General features: G+C 39.2%; 1 protein-coding gene across 2 annotated transcripts in view; it reads left to right on the top strand.

The window, feature by feature from the left end:
- ggnbp2 (gametogenetin binding protein 2) overlaps positions 1-21,465 on the top strand; it is a 46,479-nt gene that overhangs the window by 5,832 nt on the left and 19,182 nt on the right. For both annotated transcript variants that reach the window (XM_073053537.1, XM_073053535.1), the window contains exons 2-4: positions 14,147-14,227; positions 16,395-16,648; positions 19,776-19,874. In XM_073053537.1, coding sequence (XP_072909638.1) covers positions 14,147-14,227; positions 16,395-16,648; positions 19,776-19,874 — 434 coding nt within the window. The remainder of the gene's footprint in view (positions 1-14,146; positions 14,228-16,394; positions 16,649-19,775; positions 19,875-21,465) is intronic.

The following is a 21,465-nucleotide window of genomic DNA, read 5'->3' as shown; positions in this document are numbered from 1 at the left end:
AGATTTTTGTGGAAAATGTCCAAAGAAAAGACAATCAAGAGTGCATTGAAATAGTGAAACCTAGGTGTAATGACATCTGACTGGGTGATAACTTGAGAGGTGGGAGTTGCTGGTCATGGTTACATCTTTATTCCATAATTCCTTTAAGTCATTGAATTTATTCCAGTTCACAACAATCCCATTATCCAACTTGTATTGCCTGTCATGTATTCTACCCCAGATTTCCTGCAATTTCTCCCCACCCTACATTTGGGACAGTTTAGTAGCCAGTTAATCTATGAACCCTCATGTCTTTGCAATGTGGGAGGAAATTGGAGTTCCTGGAGGAATTCAATGTGGCTACAGAAGGAACACACAAGCTAGACAGATAGCTGTGTTCTTTGGAGCTGTGAGACAGGTGCTCTACTAGCACCTACTAGTGCTCTACTAGGAATTGTTGGATTCATCCTAAATCAGTTACTGGAGTGGGAGTGAGATTGATGTTGTGTAACATTGAGTCATGTGATTGAAAAAGCACAATGGCTTTCCCAATATCCCTTTAGAAAGAAACTGCCTGCCATCTTTTACTAGTTTGGCAGAAATTAGTCCAATAGTTTTAAAATAAGTATGGCAATCAAGAGATTTTTTAATTTAGAAACACAGCACGGAGCAAGCCATTCAGGCCTGCTGAGTGGCACCGCCCAGCAACCCACCAACTTAACCCAAACAGTCGGATAATTTATAATGACCAATTAACATACGAATCATTGCATTGCATCTTTGGACTGTGGGAGGAAACTGGAGCATCTGGTGGAAACCCACACACACACGGGAAGAACGTGCAAACCTTGTATAGAATGCTGGAATTGAACTCCAAACATCAATGTCCTGAGCTGTAATGGCGTTATGCTAAAGGCTGATTTATACTTGTGCATGGCATCTACACCGTAGGTGTCGCATACACTACGCCGTACCTGCGCTGTACCCTATGCAGTAGGGTGACGTGCATCTCTCCAGAAAAGTTACTCGCGCGTCGTGGTGACGCAGATGGCAACAAGTGATTGGTCTGCCTGGTAGCATCGCATTTCCGGTTGCTTCTTCTCCGCCATGTTTGTAGGCTGTGCGTACACCGATATGAACTAGATGAACCAAATCGTCAAATCTACCTGCTGACATGCAAAAATGTTTGAAATGCATTTCTTCCTCTATGTCTCACGAAGAAACTCAACACAGTGGCATAGAAACCCCACCACCAACTAGCATTGTGGCGCACGCCAACGCATGCTCGCTATGGTGTAGAGCGACGCAGAAGTGAAAATCAGGGCTACGGCGTAGGCTGCAGCATAGCCTTTATGCACAAGTATAAATCAGTCTTAACCGCAACGTTATCGTTGTGTTCCAGTGATCACGGTTAAGTCCTTATTCCACAGTTTCTTTAGGTCATTGAGTCTATGCCAGTTCATAACAATCCCTTTTACCCTTTGGTGAGAAGTGAATTGTGCTTTGTGTAATTGTAAAATTAAACGCTTGATCCTTTTCAATATTGGAAGTGATGTGAGCGTGGCAGAAATTTTTTTACAGTAATGAATGTAAATATTAGATGGATGACACAGTGTGGCAGAAATGTTTATTACAGCACCAGTGACCTGGGTTCAGTTCTAGCTGCTCCCTGTAAGGACTTGGTGTGTTCTCCCAGTGACTATGTGGGTTTCCTCCAGGTGCCCTGGTTTCCCCTCGCGTTCTAAAGATGCATGGGTTAGTAGATTAGTTGGTCACACGGGTGTAATTGGGCAATGCGGGCTCATTGGACCAGAAGGATACCTCTAAATAAATAATGATCTGCACCAAGCCAAGGGATGAATAAACGTTTGGTCAAAGGATAGGCATGTTGATGTTATATTTCGTGTTAGCATCTGGAAGTTTTGACCATTTATGGGGTGACATAAGTTTTTTTTAATGCCATTATTGGTCATTGAACATTGGTTAGTAGGCATGTTCGTTAAGGTATTGCCAGAAGAATTTTGAATTAAGTTTATAATTGTGAACAGTTATTTTGAAGAATTTTGAAAAATTGTGTATGAGCAGGCCTTTCCTGAAAGCTGGGGCTGTGACAGCATGGGAGTGAGTGAGTTTTCTTTTTGATGGGAGGCTTATAAGGTTTTGACATAATATAAGGTGCCGTACTGAAGATGCATTTTTTTAAACCTGATTAAGAGTTCAGTGTTTTTGAAATCACTCCTAGTTTTAGTGGTTATAGGTTAATACAAACGCAGGTTCTGATATTTTAAACTCTGCACATTAAGCTTCAGTTTGATTTGATTACTGGTAAATAAAATTCCTAAAGTATGTATTTGGAATTGCACAAATTTTGTTTTCATTGCTTTACATCCACTTTTGATTATTGGATCTTCCAATTGGCATTGTATTGGTTGGTCTTACTCAATGAATTACATCTTGCAGCATGATGGAAAGAAGAAAATGTTACCAGATTGGATTTAAGTAATCCATATGATGAACTATGGTGCTCTCCAAAATACACTTGCTGTAATGTTTTTCCTCTCTACAACAAAAGGGTGCACTTCATCCAAGTATTCTTTTTTGAGTAACAGTGAATGTTTCATCTGGACTTTTTAATTAATTTTGGTTTTGTTAGTGGGTATCCTTAATTTGGGTTTATTAATAGAAAATTATAGCATCATTTAGCTTTAAGGCATTTTTTGCTGTTATTCCTCTTCCAAATATGTGTAATGATGCAACTGCAAAATTGCTTAGGTTTAGATTAGCATACATTATAGTGATGTCTCAAATTTCCTACAAGAAAACTAATATTACAATGAAAAACTGACAAAGGCTCTCCAGTTCTGTTTTCCTGTCCATGTTAGCTGATCCAAACAGTTTAAAGAACTCAGGGAAAAATATTTTGTAAAATAGTAACATAGAATGTCACTTTGTAAAAAAGACCTTGTGTTAACAGCTATATTTTTTTTGGTTTTTCCATGGATTATGATGAGTCACAAGTTTTAAGAATACTACACTAAAATTAATGTGCTGGAAGTACTCAGCAGGTCAGATAGCAGTGGAGATTGTTCAAGTTCTGATATTTTACCAACAGTAGGAAATTTCAATGTTTTGCATTGGTGAAGCTGGTGGATAAGGAGGACCAAGGGAATGCAGGAAAATGAAGATCTAGGCACTGACATTAAAACCTTAGTGGACCCTTTTCAATTTTGGCAGCTTCATCTGGAGGTGCTGCAGGGGAACAAGGGAGAGAGAAATAAAATTTGACCATGCCATCCTCACTCTACTTAAAAGCCATTTGCAGATGATCTAGGGGCAAGCCTTTACCCCCTCTCAACTGGGACTGCCAGTTCTTGTCATTAGTCTTATCTCCACTCATCACAGACAGAGCCTCCATTCTTGATGTTATCTATGACTTAGAGTGCTTACGATTTCCAACTTGGCCTGACTTTGAAATATTCTCACTCCAGATGCTCTCAAACCTGAATATTTACACTATTTTTAATTTCTTATTTTCATTATTTGAAGTACTTAATATCTTAAATTTGATGTGACTAAGTTCTGAGTGATATTTGGTCAAATCTGGCTTTAAAGCTGGATGTACAATGTTGGCAACTGCACAAAATATTGAACGTTATTATAGTGCGTCTCTATTCACAATGTATAAAATCACTGGGAATGTGGTTTTATCTATCCATGGACAAATACAAGTTAGTATTCATCGTAGTTTTCCATTATTTACTTTTCTCTCACACCCTTTTATTAAATCTTAGTGACCAACTAATTGAAAATGTAAACATTTACAGCAGTAAAAATGACAGTACCATGTTGTGTAAGCAGGGATTATTTAATTGCAAGTATGTGCAAAATTTTAGTGGTTTTTTTTCCCATGGTAATTTGGGTTCAATCTGGACCTCTGGTTTCTTTTAGCAGGTCACAGATATGTGGATAATTTGGTTGATTGGCCATTTAAATTGCCCCTAATGAGAAGGTAAAAGCTAAAATCTGGTGGTAATTGATGTGAACATGGGGAGAATAGGTTACATGGAAAATAATGGGAATGGGATTCCTTTGTGAATGCTAAAACTTGATGGGCAGATATGGCCTTTCATTTCGCAGGGAAATGAACCCTAAGCTTGGATAATTTTTAAACAATTTCACATTTTACAGGTTACAAGTGTTGAGCATAACCTCAGGATTGTTCACACATCTTTTTCTGGCTAACAACTTGTACTTTTGTGTGTTTTTTTTCTTGGATGCCTCAGCTTGTCTAATTATGGGGGTAATATCAGGTAAAGCACCTTCATGTAGCCATGATCTGAGACTTGCTATCTGAAAGGGTGGTGGAGGCATATTAAAATTCTGGTTTCAAGAGTCCTGTAGTTTTGACAGTCTTTTACAGCCATGTGGGAGAATTGACCCTAATTTTGTCTTGTGTTGGTTAAAAGGCTGGTATTTCCCGTTTAATTGTAATTTGTTCTAGAAACATGATTTCATCTCTTTGACACTTAAGGAGTCATGCCCCACCAAGAAAATGCAATAAAGATTCCAGCTTCCAACTTCAGGTTACATAGAAGCTAGTGTTTCTGCTGAAAGCAATTTTATGCTGGAGAAATGGCGTGATTTTTTCGTATTGTGGATGAATATTCCATCCAAACCTGAATTAATGAAGGGATGAATGAAGTTGCAATTATTTGATCAAAATTTTATATCGCCTCATCACACTTTCAATTCAGAATACTTTACAAATGTCCTTGTTTCTAAGAGTGCATATTGGTTATCTTGTCTGTTTTAAGTTACTTTGCAAATCATATACAAAAACTTCATATACAAGAGCTCAAATGATTTTGTTGTGGTTCTACAGTTAAATGTAGATCAATGTTTGCTTAAAAAAAAGTCTTTCTTTAATCTCTAATCTTGATAGATTAGGAAATTTTGTCTGCAATATCCTTGACACCAATTTATCACAATCAAGAAGGATGGGGGGTGGAGTCTGGACAAGTTTTCCCCTGAGTGTAGAGATACCAACCCTGCAGAATATGAATGCAATTGGATTTTGCGGATGCATTTGACCTTCATTATAATGTCCCTTTTAGTACAGTATTTCAATGTAATTAATTCTTCTCAGCTTTGTCAATTTAATATTTAAAAAGGAAAATTGCTAAATTGATTAGTGCAGTTAAGATAGAACACTTTAATTCTTGAGGTGTAGCTTTGGTTATTAATGCTGAACTGAATAAGGATTTTAAAAGTACAGTTACTTTGTAATTCAAATTTTAATGAGCATTGTTTGACTGTGTTGTTACTTGAGCTTCTGTATCATTAATGAAGACAAGGGTGTGTTGACCTTTGGGCTTGGCTGCACCTTGGAATCTCAAGGTAGTATTTGGTTACATGTATGTACTTGGATAATAAATTTACTTTGAACTTTGGAATTTCCTGACTTGTTTTATAACCTGACATGAATGGCTGTGATGTTTCATTCCCAGGTGAGCTCAACACCTTTTATGCACTTTTTAAAAGGGAGAATAAAACTACAGCTATGAGGATCCCTGCAGCATCCAGTAACCCTATGATCTGTGTCTTGGAGGCTGACGTCACAATGTTTTTCAAGAGGGCGAATCCTCCAACGTGACAGGCCCCAATGTTGTACCTGATAGGACTCTGAAAACCTGTGCCAACCAACTGGCGCGGGTGTTCAAAGACATTTTTAGTCTCTCATTGCTACAGTCAGAAGTTCCCACGTACTTCAATTATACCAGTGCCCAAGAAGAGCAGGGTGAGCTGCCTTAATGTCTATCATCCAGGAGCACTTGTATCAACGGTGATGGAAGTGCTTTGAGAGGTTGGTTATTGCTAGAATTAACTCCCCGTCTAAGCAAGGACCTGGACCCCCTGCAATTTGCCTATCACCACAAAGAGTCTACAGTGGATGCGATCTCATTGGCTTTTCATGCGGCCTTGGATCACCTGGACAATACTAATTTTTGAATCAGGCTGCTGTTTACTGACTAGAGCTCAGTGTTAAATACAATCTTTTTTGCAGTTCCGATCAAAAAAAAAAACTCCAAAACCTTGGCCTCTGTAACTCCCTCTGCAACTGGATCCTTGACTCCCTCACTAAAGACCATAGACTGTGCGGATCGAAAATAACATTGCTACCTCACTAATAATCAGCACTGGCACATCTCAAGGAAATGTGCTTTGTCCACTGCTCTATTCTCTACACCCATGGCTATGTGGCCAAATGCCATCTATAAATTTGCTGACTACACAGCTATCATTGGCAGAATTTCAGATGATGAGAAGGCATACAGAAGCGAGATAGATCAGCTGGTTGAGTGGTGTCACAGCAACAACCTGGCACTCAACATTAAGAACAAAGAATTGATTGTGGACTTCAGAAAAGATAAGATGAGGGAATGCACACCTGTCCTCATCGAGGGATCAGAAGTGGAAAGGGTGATCAATTTCAGATTCCTGGGTGTCATTATCTCTTAAGGGTCTATCCTGGGCCCAACATATCAATGCAAAGGTGGTGTGACAGCAGGTATATTTCATTAGGAGTTTGAGGAGATTTGGTATGTCACTGAAGACCCTTTCCAATTTCTACAGATGTACCATGGAAAGCATTCTAACTGGCTGCACCACTGTGTGGGGGGTGGTGTCACTGCACAGGAAGCTGCATAAAGTTGTAAACACAGTCAGCTCTATGGGCACTAGGCTCCTCAGCATTCTTCAATAGATATCTTCAAGGAGTGATGCCTCAAAAAGGAGGCATCCATCATTAAGGACGTCCACTACCCAGGAAGTGCCGTCTTCTCATTGCTTACCATCAGGGAGGAGGAAACAATTCAGGAATAGCTTCTTTCCGTCTGCCAACAGATCTCTGAAAGAACATAGAAACATAGAAAATAGGTGCAGGAGTAGGCCATTTGGCCCTTTGAGCCTGCACCGCCATTCAGTATGATCATGGCTGATCATCCAACTCAGAATTCTGTACCTGCCTTCTCTCCATACCCCCTGATCCCTTTAGCCACAAGGGCCATATCTAACTCCCTCTTAAATATAGCCAATGAACTGGCCTCAACTGTTTCCTGTGGCAGAGAATTCCACAGATTCACCACTCTCTGTGTGAAGAAGTTTCTTCTCATCTCGGTCCTAAAAGGCTTCCCCTTTATCCTTAAACTGTGATCCCTCGTTCTGGACTTCCCCAACATCGGGAACAATCTTCCTGCATCTAGCCTGTCCAATCCCTTTAGAATTTTATACGTTTCAATAAGATCCCCCCTCAATCTTCTAAATTCCAGCGAGTATATTGAACATTAAAACATTGAACCCATGAGCACTACCTCATACTTTATTTCTCATTTTGCACTACTTATTAAATTGTTAATATACAGGTGTATACTTTAATTTATAGTTATTTTGTACTGATATGCCAGTGATATTAAACCTGATTCTGTCTAAAAATTCAAAAACCGAAATGTCAGCAATTCAAACATATCCCCCTTTGCTTCATACTTAGTCAAACCACCTCTTGCAGCAATGATAACCGGTAGTCTATTTGGATTAATCTCCATTAGCTTTACACAATGTGATGAAGTAAGTTTTGCCCATTTCCTGTGCAAAATTGTTCAAGTTGTGCCAGGTTATTTGGGGATCACCTGTGGACAGCAATTTTGAATTCATACTGGAGATGTTTGATCAGGTTAAGGTTGGAACACTGGCTAGGCCACTCAAGAACATCAATTTTCTTCATTTGAAGCTGCTCCATTGTTACTCTGGCAGTGTGCTTTGGGTCATTGTCCTGCTGAAAGACTAACTTTCTCCCTGGTTTAAGCTTTCTATCAGGTTTTTATTCAGGATCTCTGTATTTAACAGCATTCACCTTGCCATCAATTCTGAGCAGATTTCCAGTCCCTGTTGCTGAAAAGCATCCCCATAGCTGCCAAACTTTACGGTCGGGATGGTGTGACCTGGCTGATGGGAAGTATTAGATTTATGCAACACGTACCGCTTAGTGTTGAGGCCAAAGTGTTCCATTTTAAGGCTGATTTATACTTGTGCGTCGCATCTACGCCGTAAGTACCGCGTACCCTATGCCATAGGGTGATGTGCACCTCCACAAAAAACTAGCGCGCTGCGGCGATGCAGAGTGCAACAACTGTGATTGGCCTGTTTGGTAGCATCGCATTTCCTCCTCCGCATTTCTGGTTGCTGCTTCTCCGCCATGTCCGACAACCGATGTGAAATAGATGAACCAAATCGTCAAATCTACCTGCCAACATGCGAAAATGTTTGAAATGCATTTCCTCATCCATGTCTCTCATGAAGAAACTCAACACAGTGGCATAGAAACCCCACCACCAACTAGTGTTTTGGCGCACACCAATGCATGCTCACTATGGTGTAGAGCACCACAGAAGCGAAAGTCAGGGTTACAGCGCAGGCTGTGGTGTAGCCCATACACACAAGTACATATCAGCCTTTAGTCAGAGTGACTGTTGGAGTCACAGTAGTCTTAACAACTGCTATTCATTCCCAGTGATTTAGTTTAGAGGGGAGCCTAACCAAGACAGTGTAGCTGTGATTTTTTTTTTAAACTACACTTGCACTGACCTCAAGGGCAAGAAAGCTCTCCAGTCATACATCATGCCTGATTATAGAAAGAATTTCTGGGGAATTCCTGCAGTACTGTTTGTGTTATTGGTCTCTGCCATGTACAGACATCTATACACTAACATCTATCTTTACAACTATCTCCGTGTTTTCAAATACTTTCTAGTTGTTGAGTGTCGAGTTTGTTTACCATTGTTTTTATGAAGTTGTATGCAATATTTTCCTGGGTTTAAGATGCTGTCATAGTTATTTGCATTGTACCAAATTGTTTTGCATGTTATTGAGACTGGTTCAGTAAGTTTGACTGTTAGTTTATTTCCATGGTAAAGAGCTTGATTGTACAAGCAGAAAGAAACTGTTTTTGATTAAAGGGTAACTGCAATCTTTGTATTAGAGTGCTAATATTTTTAACAATTTGAGGTAATAAGGGGTCATTATAATATTATGTAAATAGACATGTGTGCCTGATAAATTAATACCATGCATCTGGAGTTTGATTTTTTTTAATGTGTACACAGTAATTTGTGGAGTTGCAAGTAGGCCTGACCTGTACATCAGTGGAACAGCAATATATCGCAGCAGCAGCGGAAGGAAGTGGATGATGGTTATATCTTGGAGGAGTGACCGGCTGTCGGTCGTCCTCCTCACTGTGGCTTCGTCAAATAGGGGTTGCAATTTTACTGCTTTTTCTTAAGTTTCCTCTCAGAAGCAGTCCTCGGTAGCAGGAAATTGTGTCAAGAACACCTCTCTTTGCCTTTTGCTTTGCTCCCAGACAAGGTCATTATTGATGAACAGGTCCGTGGTTTGTGCGATTGTGGTGATGCTAGTGCTGAGGAATTTTGTGGTGAGGTTTCTTGTTGGTGTTTCCTCTTCTCCATCCATGTCCTCAGATTCACCCAGTTCTGTCAATTCTGGAAGCTCTTTGTTATTAATGAGAATGCAGTAACTTTTCAACATCGGCATCATTAACGTCCTCTAATCCTGCTTCATTGGCCAAATTCAGTGATGTTTTGGATGACTGATTCTGCCTGAAAATCCTAGGATGTGATTGCATGCTTCTGGCCAAAGCTTCTTCCACACTCCATTCATGCTGCTCTGATATTGTCTACAGATTTCATGACGTTGTAGTTTTTCCAAAATTGCCTGATGGATTGTTTGTCTTGATCTTTTGTTTCCTTTGCAAGTTGCTTGAATGTGCGACAAATATAGACTTTAAAATTCAATATTACTCCTTGATCCATTGGTTGGGGTAATGAAGTGGTTTTGGGTGGAAGGTGAACCACTTCTGCAGGAATGCTGGTTCACTGCTTGTCAAGACTGTAGAGATCATCATTGCAGAAACTTTGATCTTGTCTGCATTTTTTATAATTGCTCTGATCATCACTGTAACCAATTTGAAAGGGGCACCAACATCAGCCTGATGCTCACCAGCTTCACAACACTTGCAGTTTTATATCCATGCTAAAACTTTTCCTAGACATCTTAGATGTACTACCCTCACTGGATGTTGCAGGCTGTTTTCAGACATTGTGGGTGAAAAAAATAGAATAAATTGGCATGGGAGCAAGAATGTTTACATGCAAGGGATGCAAATCATGAACTAATACATTACCGTAGATTCCGGATTATAAGCCGCTACTTTTTTCCCACATTTTGAACAGCTTTGAACTCCGCGGCCTATAATCCAGAGCGGCTAATACATGGTTTTTTTTCATGCCGCCTCGTAAACATTTTGCCTCGTAACAGTAGACCAATAAAATTGATGAGTAGTTCACAGAGGTCCAATGAAATTGTACGATAAATCAAGCGCACTTTCACAATTAAATTATTGTAAATCAGTCATTTGTACTCACCCTCATCAACATGGAAAATACTCGAAGAAAAGCAAAACCCGAGCGCGTCAGACCCGATTAGACCCGATCGCATTGCGCAAGCGCGTCAGACCCGATTAGACCCGAGCGAAAACGCTGCTTTTAAGTTAAAGTCGATCAATAACTTTTCCTGGTAGGCTGCAGTATATATATTTTTACCAGTCGCTAGGAGATATTGGAATGTTGTTCGTGCTGTTCAGTAAAAAAGTATATGCAACGTAATTTGTGTTACCGATACGTATGTATATTTAAAAGTAGCGGTGCGGCCTAAAATCCGGTGCGGCCTTTACAATTAAAAAATTGATTTTATTTCTAAAATTAGAGCCTGCGGCTTTTAATCAGGTGCGCTCTGTAGTCCGGAATCTACGGTAGTTATGAGTGGCTCAGAGCATATGTAGAGCTCTTTCATGGGTTGATTGATTGTTTATTGTAGTGATGACTGCTCTTGAGAAGTTTGTTTGAAATGAATTTTTGTCGTTTAAATAATTTCAGTAAAGAATTGAATAACCGCCTTGGAAAGAATCAGATTTGTGCGGGGTCTGAGTGTATAAAAATGTTTATGTTTAATTATCTAAAAAATTTAGAAGGCAAAAAGAGGCTCAAAGTGAAGGTTTTTGCACAAGTTGATGTATATTTTGGGTGGTGATAGGAAGAGACTAAGGTAAATGAGTCGGGCAATGAGATTTGCTTTTGGTGAGGATTGTAGTAGATGCATTGCTTTGTTAAGGAAGCCTCTTGTTTCACCTTTTGATTTGGTTGTGTCATGCTTCATTGGTTCTTGAATATCCTCAAGTTCGTCACATGATGCAAGAACTTTGACTCTGATTTCAACTTCTGCTTGTTAGAGTGTGCGACATTCATGCTAGTTGTATTAGGGAAACCTTTGAAGTCATTCACTGATTCAGGCTATAACTTTTATAAACAGACATTCATCATTGTTACTTCACTTTATTCCAAATGGTTGTTGTAGTATTAATTGCATCCTTCATGGTGTACTATTTCCATCTAGCATTCGATGATGGTGAATTGTTGTTCTGCTTTCTTAATTTTGTGATGCATTGCATGATTCAAAAATGACCAATTCAGTGAGGACTGGACCAGTTCATTCCCAAGGAAGGGTCTCAGCCCAAGCAAGGTAGACTGCTTATTCCCCTCCATAGATGCTTCCTGACTTGGTGAGTTCCTCCAGTATTTAGTATGTGTTGTTCAAGATGTCCGGCATCTGTAGAATGTCTTGGGTTTGCACAAATAATAAACCCTTGATGTGGAAATGACAGTTTAGTCCAGTATGTTTGCAGTGTTACACAGCAAAGGGATCACCCTGTGGTTGCATTTGTGATGGAGTCTGCATCAGCAATGGTTTCTTGATGACCAGCATATTGTCAATGTGCCCTATTATCGGAATGTTCTTTTGACATATTGCTGCTTTGCATATTTGTTGTACTTGCTGCCACTGTTGGGCAAATTTCAGATGGCGCCAAGGAGGCGTACAAGGGAGGGAGGGCAAGTGGCACTCAACATCAAGCCCAGGGGAGTTTGGACTTTAGGGAAGGTAAGTCAGGAGAACACAGTAGTCCTCAGTGAGGTGTCAGTGGCAGACAGGGTAAACTGCTTTAAGTTCCTGCATGTCAACATCTTAAGGGATCTATCCTGAGCCCAACACTGCAATCACAGACAAAGCACATCAGCTGTCCTTCATTAGTACTTTGAGGAAATATGGTTTGTCATCAGTGACTCTAGTAAACTTCTACACATGTATGGTGAAGAGCATTGTAACTAATTGTATTACAGCCTGGTGTGGAGGCTCCAGTACGCAGGATAGCAGGAGGCTGTGGACAGTTGTAGCGATGGTGAGGCGAGTTTGGGAAATGAGCTGAGATGGTCGCAGAATCATTGCAGATTGGAGTTCCGATGCTAATACAACTGGTCTGGGTGCAAGGTTGGATTGCTCTGGGCACTGAGCTGATTTGAAGAGCTTGAGAGTGGCTTCGGTCTGGGTGGTGAAATTTAGACCCGGAGAGAGTTGCTGGATATCGTGGTCTACGCCCTGAGCTGATTTTGCTTGTTCTCGATGTTCACCACTCTCACCAGGGCATTGGAGTCTTCCTTTTTCAATCGTTAGCTCAATTTAAATGCCAGCCCGGATAGATTAAAAAGACAGGGTGTAGGTATCCGAGGCGAGAGCTGATTTCACACACTCTCCGCAATGGTCGCTCCTCTATGATGCTGAGGCTATGAAGACTGCCACGGCTGCTATACTCTGTGTCTGCTAATTTGACTTTGAGCCTACTCCTGGGTTCAGATTTGGGGACTCAATTTGGGTTCAGAATGTTGTTCGCTTCAGTTGTTTGCATGATTAGTGATTTTTTTTGTCTTAATTGGGTTCTTTAGGGTTTCTTGCTTTGTGGCCACCTGTGAGCAAACAAATCTCAAGTTTGCATAATTTTTAAATTCTTTGATAATAAATGTACTTTGAATCTTTGAAATACTATATATTGCTGTGAGTTGGTATGCCAAGTTATTGTAAGCATTGTGGAAATCAGTAAGCTTTGAATTTGCTGTTGGATTATAGTGAAGTGAACTAGGTCTGTACATCACTATTGAACAAAACATTCCTTGCCTTTTTTTTGTAAAATGAATACTGGTTTAGTTTAAATTGGGAAGGAATAGCTCTTGGAATAAATTTGGAATAGTCCCAAGTTGAAATTGAGTGACTTTTTTCTAGCTGTTCCCTTGTAGTCCTTGCTTTTATGTTGTAGATAGTTGGTTCAAAGTATTTTGACCTAGGCTACTGATTTTGATAATGTGTATATGGTTAAATGGAACTACACATCTTCAAAATTGTTGGATTTAGAAATGAACCTTTTAAATTCTTCAACACGAGGAAATCTGCAGATGCTGGAAATTCAAGCAACGCACATAAAATGCTGGTGGAACATTTGGAGGCCATGGATTGACGTATCAGAATGGGAATGGGACGTGGAATTAGAATGTGTGGCCACTGGGAGGTCCTGCTTTCTCTGGCGGACATGTAGGTGTTCAGCGAAACGGTCTCCCAGTCTGCATCAGGTCTCATCAATATATAGAAGGCCGCACCGGGAGCACCGGACGCAGTATATTACATCAGCTGACTCACGGGTGAAGTGTCGCCTCACCTGGAAGGTCTGTCTGGGGCCCTGAATGGCGGTGAGGGAGGAAGTGTAAGGGCAGGTGTAGCACTTGTTCTGCTTACAAAGATAAGTGCCAGGAGGGAGATTGGTGGGAAGGGATTGGGGGGGGGGGGGGCGAATGGGCAAGGGAGTGGTGTAGGCAGCAATCCCTACGGAAAGCAGAAGGGGGGGTAGGGAAAGATGTGCTTGGTAGTGGTATCCCGTTGGAGGTGGCAGAAGTTATGGGGACCCGGAGACTGGTGGGGTAGTAGGTGAGGACAAGGGGAACCCTATCCCGAGTGGGGTGGCGGGAGGACATTTTGTGTGTGTTGCTTTTAAATTCTTTGAAAGCTTTTAGTAGAGCAATGTTTAGTAAGTCATTGCTTAACCAAATGATTCTTCAGTTGTAGAAAGAGATGATAAAGTGTCACATTATTTTAAGTTGCCTTTAAATGATGCATATCATATAATTTGTTATAATAGATTTTAACTGTGGTTTCCCTACAGATGGTAATGGAATTTTCTGACAATATGTTGAACCTTGATGGTCACCAGATCAATGGTGCGCAATTGAAACAATTTGTTCAGGTAAGGAGACACTGTATTAAGATTCTGGTGCAGACTTGTGTACTCATTGAAATGTTGACAACAGACAACACAGTAGCCTGTATTTAAACTGTTGGCTCCCACAGCTACTATTAGCCTAAGCAATTGGTGTTGTATTTCATCAATCAATTTAGCTAGTCTCCTATCTCCATTTATAAACATCAAATACAACTTGTTCTGTTTTATAGCTGTAATTCTTCCCAGTCATCACATGAAAGTACATTAACTTCTTGCAAGAAAGTTAGTATTATTGAAATAAAAGAAAGTTGGAAACACTCAGCAGGTCAAGCAGTATTGGTGGAAAAGGCATGATTAATTTTTCATACTGGAGATCAAATTTTTTAAGAGGGGTCTCTGACTTGAAGCATTAATATTATTTTTCTTTCCTCAGATGCTATCTGACCTGAGCATTGCTACTGATTTCAGTTCTTTGAAAAATAAGGTAGCACTCAGAAGTGAGTTGTTAAGAATGCAGTTGTGTGATGGCCTTTTTGTACGTTTTGGCTTTTGTATTAGAAATCCAGTGTGTGTTCAAGGTTAAATGCTGCTGTTGAGTCTTGTAACATGACCAGCATCTTGTTTAGGACTTTAGGCTCACTATTTGAGAGTAAAGTGATCTAGATGGTTAGATTGATTAATGACAGTGTGATGGTAAAGCTGCTTCATTTCCAGTTATTAAATGAAGACATAAAAACTGGTTTTAAAGCGTTGCATGAACTTGATGTTGACGCTTTGGTAAAAATATACAACCATGATTCGTGGATTGTAAGTACTTATTTTGATCATTGTTCACTTGAAAATCAGAATGAAAAATAGGTCCTTGTTGGCTTTCAGGCAGGCTTTCTGCCGGGATTTTCCAGATGGAGTCAAACATGTGACTTCGGTCTCTTGTGTCCACGGGAAATAAAAGATTTGATTTCTGATAGGTTTAGGAGCTGGAAAAAAAATGGACAGTAATTTATTTGCCAATGCCAGTAGATTGTTATACTTCAAATTACCCATGATGAAATTGCAAGATTAAGTCCCATCTATTATGAATGCATCACAGGAATCTTCAAACATGATACTAGATTTCTTTTTGTCCCATTTTATAGATTTCAGTGGGCTGGATTGTACTGATATAATTAAAGTTTCTTGGAGATTTTTGCTTGCTTGCTGCGTAGAGCACTATGGTGTGGAAATATGGAATGTATCGGTGAGCATTTCACCCGTTGCTCTTCTGGATTGATTATTGAATCCAATAACTTTTCATAACTCTGGAGATGTTAGCAAGCCTTCATGTTTGACCTGCCAAACACAAGGAAATCTGCAGATGCTGGAAATTAAACCACACACACAAAATGCTGATGGAACGCAGCAGGTCAGGCAGCATCTGTAGGGAGAAGTGCTGTTGACGTTTCGGGCCGAAACGCGACAGCACTTCTCCCTACAGATGCTGCCTGACCTGCTGCGTTCCACCAGCATTTTGTGTGTTTTGCTTCATGTTTGACCCTTTAGCTTAATGCTAATTATAGTCAGCATATCCAGCCCTTCACCAAAAAAATTATAACTTTAGCTGAGTTCACTCGAGTTGCAGTTCATTCAGTGTATTTTAAATGCTTTTTGATTATTCAACTTGATTTCAACTGCTGTGAGACATATTAAAAACTGCAAAATAAGGTATGAATTGTCAACCATGAGTAAAGGTGGTGTTAGGGTTGCAGCATGGTCATCACTGGTATCCTCTTCTGCTTGTGGAGTAGCTGCTTAACTCTGGTCTCCATGATTGGAATCTACTACAAAAGCTGAGGTGAGTGTAGGCAGATTATTAGATGGAGCACAGGGTGGGTCATTGCCTCATTCCCATGCCACTTCTCTGTTTCTCCTGTAAGTGCCAACATTGCTGACATTTTAAACATCAGAAGCAAGCTGTATCTTCATAAATGTGTGTGTATGTGTATATATGAGAAAAATATATAGTTTGAAAGGAAAGCTTTTCTTACTGGTAATTCAAAGTAGCCTAAATGAATGGTTCGTTTTGTATGTACGACTGATACGTTGATAAATACCTGGAGCAAGGGCATGTCTTTATAATATAAGAATTTTTTGTTTTAGAAATTGAGTTTTTTGCCTTTTAAGTTGCAGCTAAAATGAAACAATTTTGTTTTAGCAACATGGTATGCTCAAGCAGCAAGACCTTAATATTGCTATGATGGTAACGTCCCGTGAAGTCTTCAATGCACTTTCTCAGCTTGTTCCATGTGTTGGATGTCGACGCAGTGTGGAGCGTCTTTTCTCACAGCTAGTAGAATCTGGAAATCCAGCCTTGGAGCCGCTTTCAGTGGGTCCCACAGGAGTTCTTTCAGTAACTCGTGCTTGCATGACAGATGCAAAAAAATTGTATACATTATTTTATGTTCATGGGTAAGTGAATACTTAAAAACTTTTATCCATGCTTATTTTACTAAATAATAAATTGCTTCCTGTAGTATTAAATTGATATTTAAAATTTTACTATTGGATGAAGTCTATTTTGTTGGTGAGTTTTCAGAAATAACTTGTTTGCATTTCTACTGGGAGTTAGGACAGTATTACTCATTTTGGCTTATATTTTGAAGAGAATTATTGAATCAGATGGGTTTCAACGGAAGCATCATGTGTGCTACATCTTTTTGTTAAAAACTAAAGCACTTGAGTGATGAAAGCTCTTGGGAAGAAATGATAAGACCAGTGAACAAATCAAATTGATTTGTTCAATAAGCCTGGGGTCCACGGACCCCGTGGTTAATGGTAAGGCTCCGTGACATTAAAAACGGGTTGGGAACCCCTGCTTTAAGCCCACAGCTTTTCTGCATGAATTGAAATAAAAAGTGATAACTTATTCTTCCCCTAAACATTTCACCATTGTCACTATACATTAAATAATTGTTTTGATCTTTTAATTGAGTCCCCAAGTTCTATCTTGTGGTAAAATCTGTTGGTGGTGAACTTGATCATTACGCCATATAAAAACGTTTTAAAACTACTGTCATATTCATATCCAGTATAGTCTGATGATAGACTTAGCATCAAATTTGTCATAACAATGTTCATTTAAATGAAAACTTTTGACTGCCAACTCTATTAAATTAACTTTTCTCAGGGGTTTAACTGTTTCATTATTACATAGAAAACCTACAGCACAATACAAGCCCTTCGGCCCACAAAGTTGTGCCGAACCTATCCCTACCGTAGAAATTACTAGGCTTACCTATAGCCCTCTATTTTACTAAGCTCAATGTACCTATCTAAAAGCTTCTTAGAAGACCCTATCATATCCACCTCCACCACCGTTGCCGGCAGCCCATTCCACACACTCACCACTCTGAGTAAAAACTGACATCTCCTCTGTACCTAATCACTAGCACCTTAAACCTGTGTCCTCTTGTGGCAACCATTTCAGCCCTGGAAAAAAGCCTCTGACTATCGACACGATCAATGCCTCTCATCATCTTGTACACCTCTATCAGGACACCTCTCATCCTCCTTCGCTCCAAGGAGAAAAGGCTGAGTTCACTCAACCTATTCTCATAAGGCATGCCCCCCAGTCCAGGCAACATCCTTGTAAATCTCCTCTGCACCCTTTCTATGGCTTCCACATCCTTCCTGTAGTGAGGCGACCAGAACTGAGCACAGTACTCCAAGTGGGGTCTGACCAGAATCCTATTTAGCTGCAACATTACCTCTCTGCTCCTAAATTGAATTCCACAATTGATGAAGGCCAATGCACCATACGCCTTCTTAACCACAGAGTCAACCTGCGCAGCTGCTTTGAGCATCCTATGAACTCGGACCCCTAGATCCCTCTTATCCTCCACACTACCAAGAGTCTTACCATTAATACTTTATTCTGCCATCATATTTGACCTACCAAAATGAACCATTTCATACTTATCTGGGTTGAACTCCATCTGCCACTTCTCAGCCCAGTTTTACATCCTATCAAAGTCCCGCTGTAACCTCTGATAGTCCTCCACACTATCCACAACACCTCCTACCTTTGTGTCATTAGCAAACTTACTAACCCATCCCTGCACTTCCTCATCCAGGTCATTTATAAAAATCATGAAGAGTAAGGGTCCCAGAACAGATCCCTGAGGCACTCCACTGGTGACCCACCTCCATGCAGAATATGATCCGACTGCAACCACTCTTTGCTTTCTGTGGGCAAGCCAGTTCTGGATCCACAAAGCAATGTCCCCTTGGATCCCATGCCTCCTTACTTTCCCAATAAGCCTTGCATGGGGTACCTTATCAAATACCTTGCTGAAATCCATATATGCTACACCTACTGCTCTTCCTTCATCAATGTGTTTAGTCACATGCTCAAAAAAATTCAATCAATTATTGATTGAATGTGGCTGATGAAAATAAAATACACTTTAGCTGTGTTATCATTTGGCCTCGAAAGAAAAGATTTGAAGACAGACTTTAACTTTTAATCTTTCTTCTAGTGTTGATTGAAAAGGGTGTTTTGTTACTCTAGTGCTGATATTTGTCTTCATACGAGCAATTGATTGACTATATGCTACTCCCTCCACATTTAAGGATAAAATTTCATTAGCCTTTTCAACTGAGTGGTAGTCAAGCACAAAGGCTGGAGCTGGAATTTGAAATGGAGTACAGTGGATTCCAGTTAATGGGGACACCGGGACCAGTACATTTGGCCCAATTAAACCGCTGCTTCAATTAGCTGGTTTCATGGAAATGTTTTTTTAAAAGACAAACTGATTTAACAAATTATGTACTTAAATAAAATACAGAACAATTTAGAACACTACAAATGATACTATAATACCATAAAACTGTATTAGTTCCAAATAGTTATTGACGGAAGAATTCATCCAGTGCACAGTGAACAAAATCAGCGCAGACACCAAGAGCAGAAAATGGACTGCCTTCATACAATGCCAATGATGATTGCATCTTACAAATCTTCATTCTCATTGTAACTTTAAAGATGATTGTCGATACCTTTAAATTCCCTAACTTGTTGATGTATTGAAATCTTTTTATTATCACTCCTGGCTTTTTCTGGCATTTCCCAGTGTGAATTATTGAAACCACTGGGAGCAAATCAGTTTGAAATTGTCTTACCAGTTATTTCTTGCCTACTGTCTGTGACAAAAATCACTGGTTTTTGAACATAATACATGCAACTGATGCTATTTAAAAACTGTTTGCTCTAAGCACATTGTAGTCCTAACAGCTGCACAAGTGCACTTAGCTGACACTAGTTAGAAACTATTCAGCCAGTCTCCTGTCCAAATTAAGCTGTGTAGTGTCCCAAATAAACAAAGGAAATGCAAGCAATTTTCTCAGTTTTTGTTGTTTAAGAGTTATATCAAATAAGTGGGATTGGCCAATGGCCCAATTAACCAGAATCCACTGTATTGTGTATTATTTGTATTATTCTCCACTACCCTTATACAGAATGTGATTTGAATAGTTTTGTGAAATGCTCAGAATTTGTCAATTAATTTCACTGTCATTTCTGAATAATTTTGTCTAGGTCCAAGCTAAATGAGACGATTGATGCAATTCCTAAAAGTAAAAAGAACAAAAGATGTCAATTACACTCATTAGACACACACAAGCCAAAACCTTTGGGGTAAGTAAGAGCTACAGGACTTGTGTACTACAGTACCATGCAGAATCAGGTTTAATGTCACCAGCATATGTTGTGACTTTGCAACAGTAGTATAATTCAATATAATAATAGAGGGAAAAAAAACTATATTAAATAGTTAAATAAGCTAAATTAAATCAGAAAAGCGATAAAATTTTCCTTTATCAATTGAAAAAAAGCACTTCTGTGATGGACAAAAAAAAACTTAATTAGCTTGGAGATTCAGTCCAGGTTAAAGAAATTTCCTTCCTAGATGATGAGATTTAAATGCAATCTTTTGTGGGAAAATGAACATCTTGGTTTAAAAAAAAGCTATGGGATATTTTTAATAAGGTGATTACTAGATTTTTTTTCCAGATGTAGGACATTTTTGAATGCAAATTTCTTTCTGAAATAGAGTTGAGTAAAATATTCCTCACTTTGTTTTTTAAAATATATAATGGCTAATATGGATTTACTTTTGTAAGATTCTAATGTAAATAAGATCCTTTGGGATAGCATCGACAACATCAAAGGAGTATTCCAGTTATGTTGAAGTTCGGGATGAATAGTCGTGCCACATCTTGATGAGAGTTGTAGAATGATCATATTTTTGCCTTTATAAATGTTGTTATTAAATGCTGTGCTTCACATTTAGATTTTTGGCTAACAACTCAATTAAGCTGTTGGCAGTACAGAGTTTCATGTGTTCCTGCAAAAATGTTAATGTTTTTTCATACTTAGCTGACTCATTTATGATTTTCTCTGCATGTGACCTTTGACTTTACTGATTGGGTGGATCAGCATGAGATAAATAAATAGTTCTCTTTTTTTTACTTCTGTTGCCTTGTGAATGGAGAAATTTTATCTGTGCTCCATTTTTGCTCACTTAGAATATACTGCAACATTTTGATCTCCAGTGTGCCTAATGTTGAGGAAATAGATGCTTGGGGCATTAGCAGCCAAAAGATGGTATTAGTTGTTATGACATCATTTTTACATCTACATTTGCTATAGGGCAAGTTGCTTGTGCTAAATATTTGAAAGGTATCAGGATAAGTGTCTTGGGAATCTCTCTACCGACTTTGATAGCTTAAATCCTGAAGTTTGCCCAATTATTCACTCTGACTTTGGAATGGGTGAAGAGATGGGTTGATATCTTGAAACCGAGCTTCAAATTGATGTACTTCCTGATCAGTTAAAACCGGTCTTTTGCTTTTGCCAAGTTTGGTATTGTTCTGTATAAATTATATGTTCCAATAGTAGTTAGTGAACTACTAATTGCCTCTTTAAAAGATCTGGAAGGATAAAACTCCCAACTTGAGAGCTTTTATTAAGACTAAACTTCCTATCCAGGTTTGAACACTATGATTGGAATTTGTAGAGATGTTGGCAGTTTTGGAATTGTTTCTAAAAGGAATTACTTAAAATAAAATAATGGTACAATTACTGTATTTAGTGTTACAGGAGTAACATCAATTGACAAAATAGAGAAAGGCTCGGAGACATTTAAGAGCATCAAAATCTTCCTGTTTGAAAGATGACATGTTTAAATGCTCTTTGCTGTTATGCTAGGTTCTTGGCTTTTGCCATT

Source organism: Hemitrygon akajei, chromosome 8 (genome assembly GCF_048418815.1).
Source record: "Hemitrygon akajei chromosome 8, sHemAka1.3, whole genome shotgun sequence".
NCBI classification, from domain to species: Eukaryota; Metazoa; Chordata; class Chondrichthyes; order Myliobatiformes; family Dasyatidae; genus Hemitrygon; species Hemitrygon akajei.
This window is presented reverse-complemented; position numbering and strand designations above follow the sequence as displayed.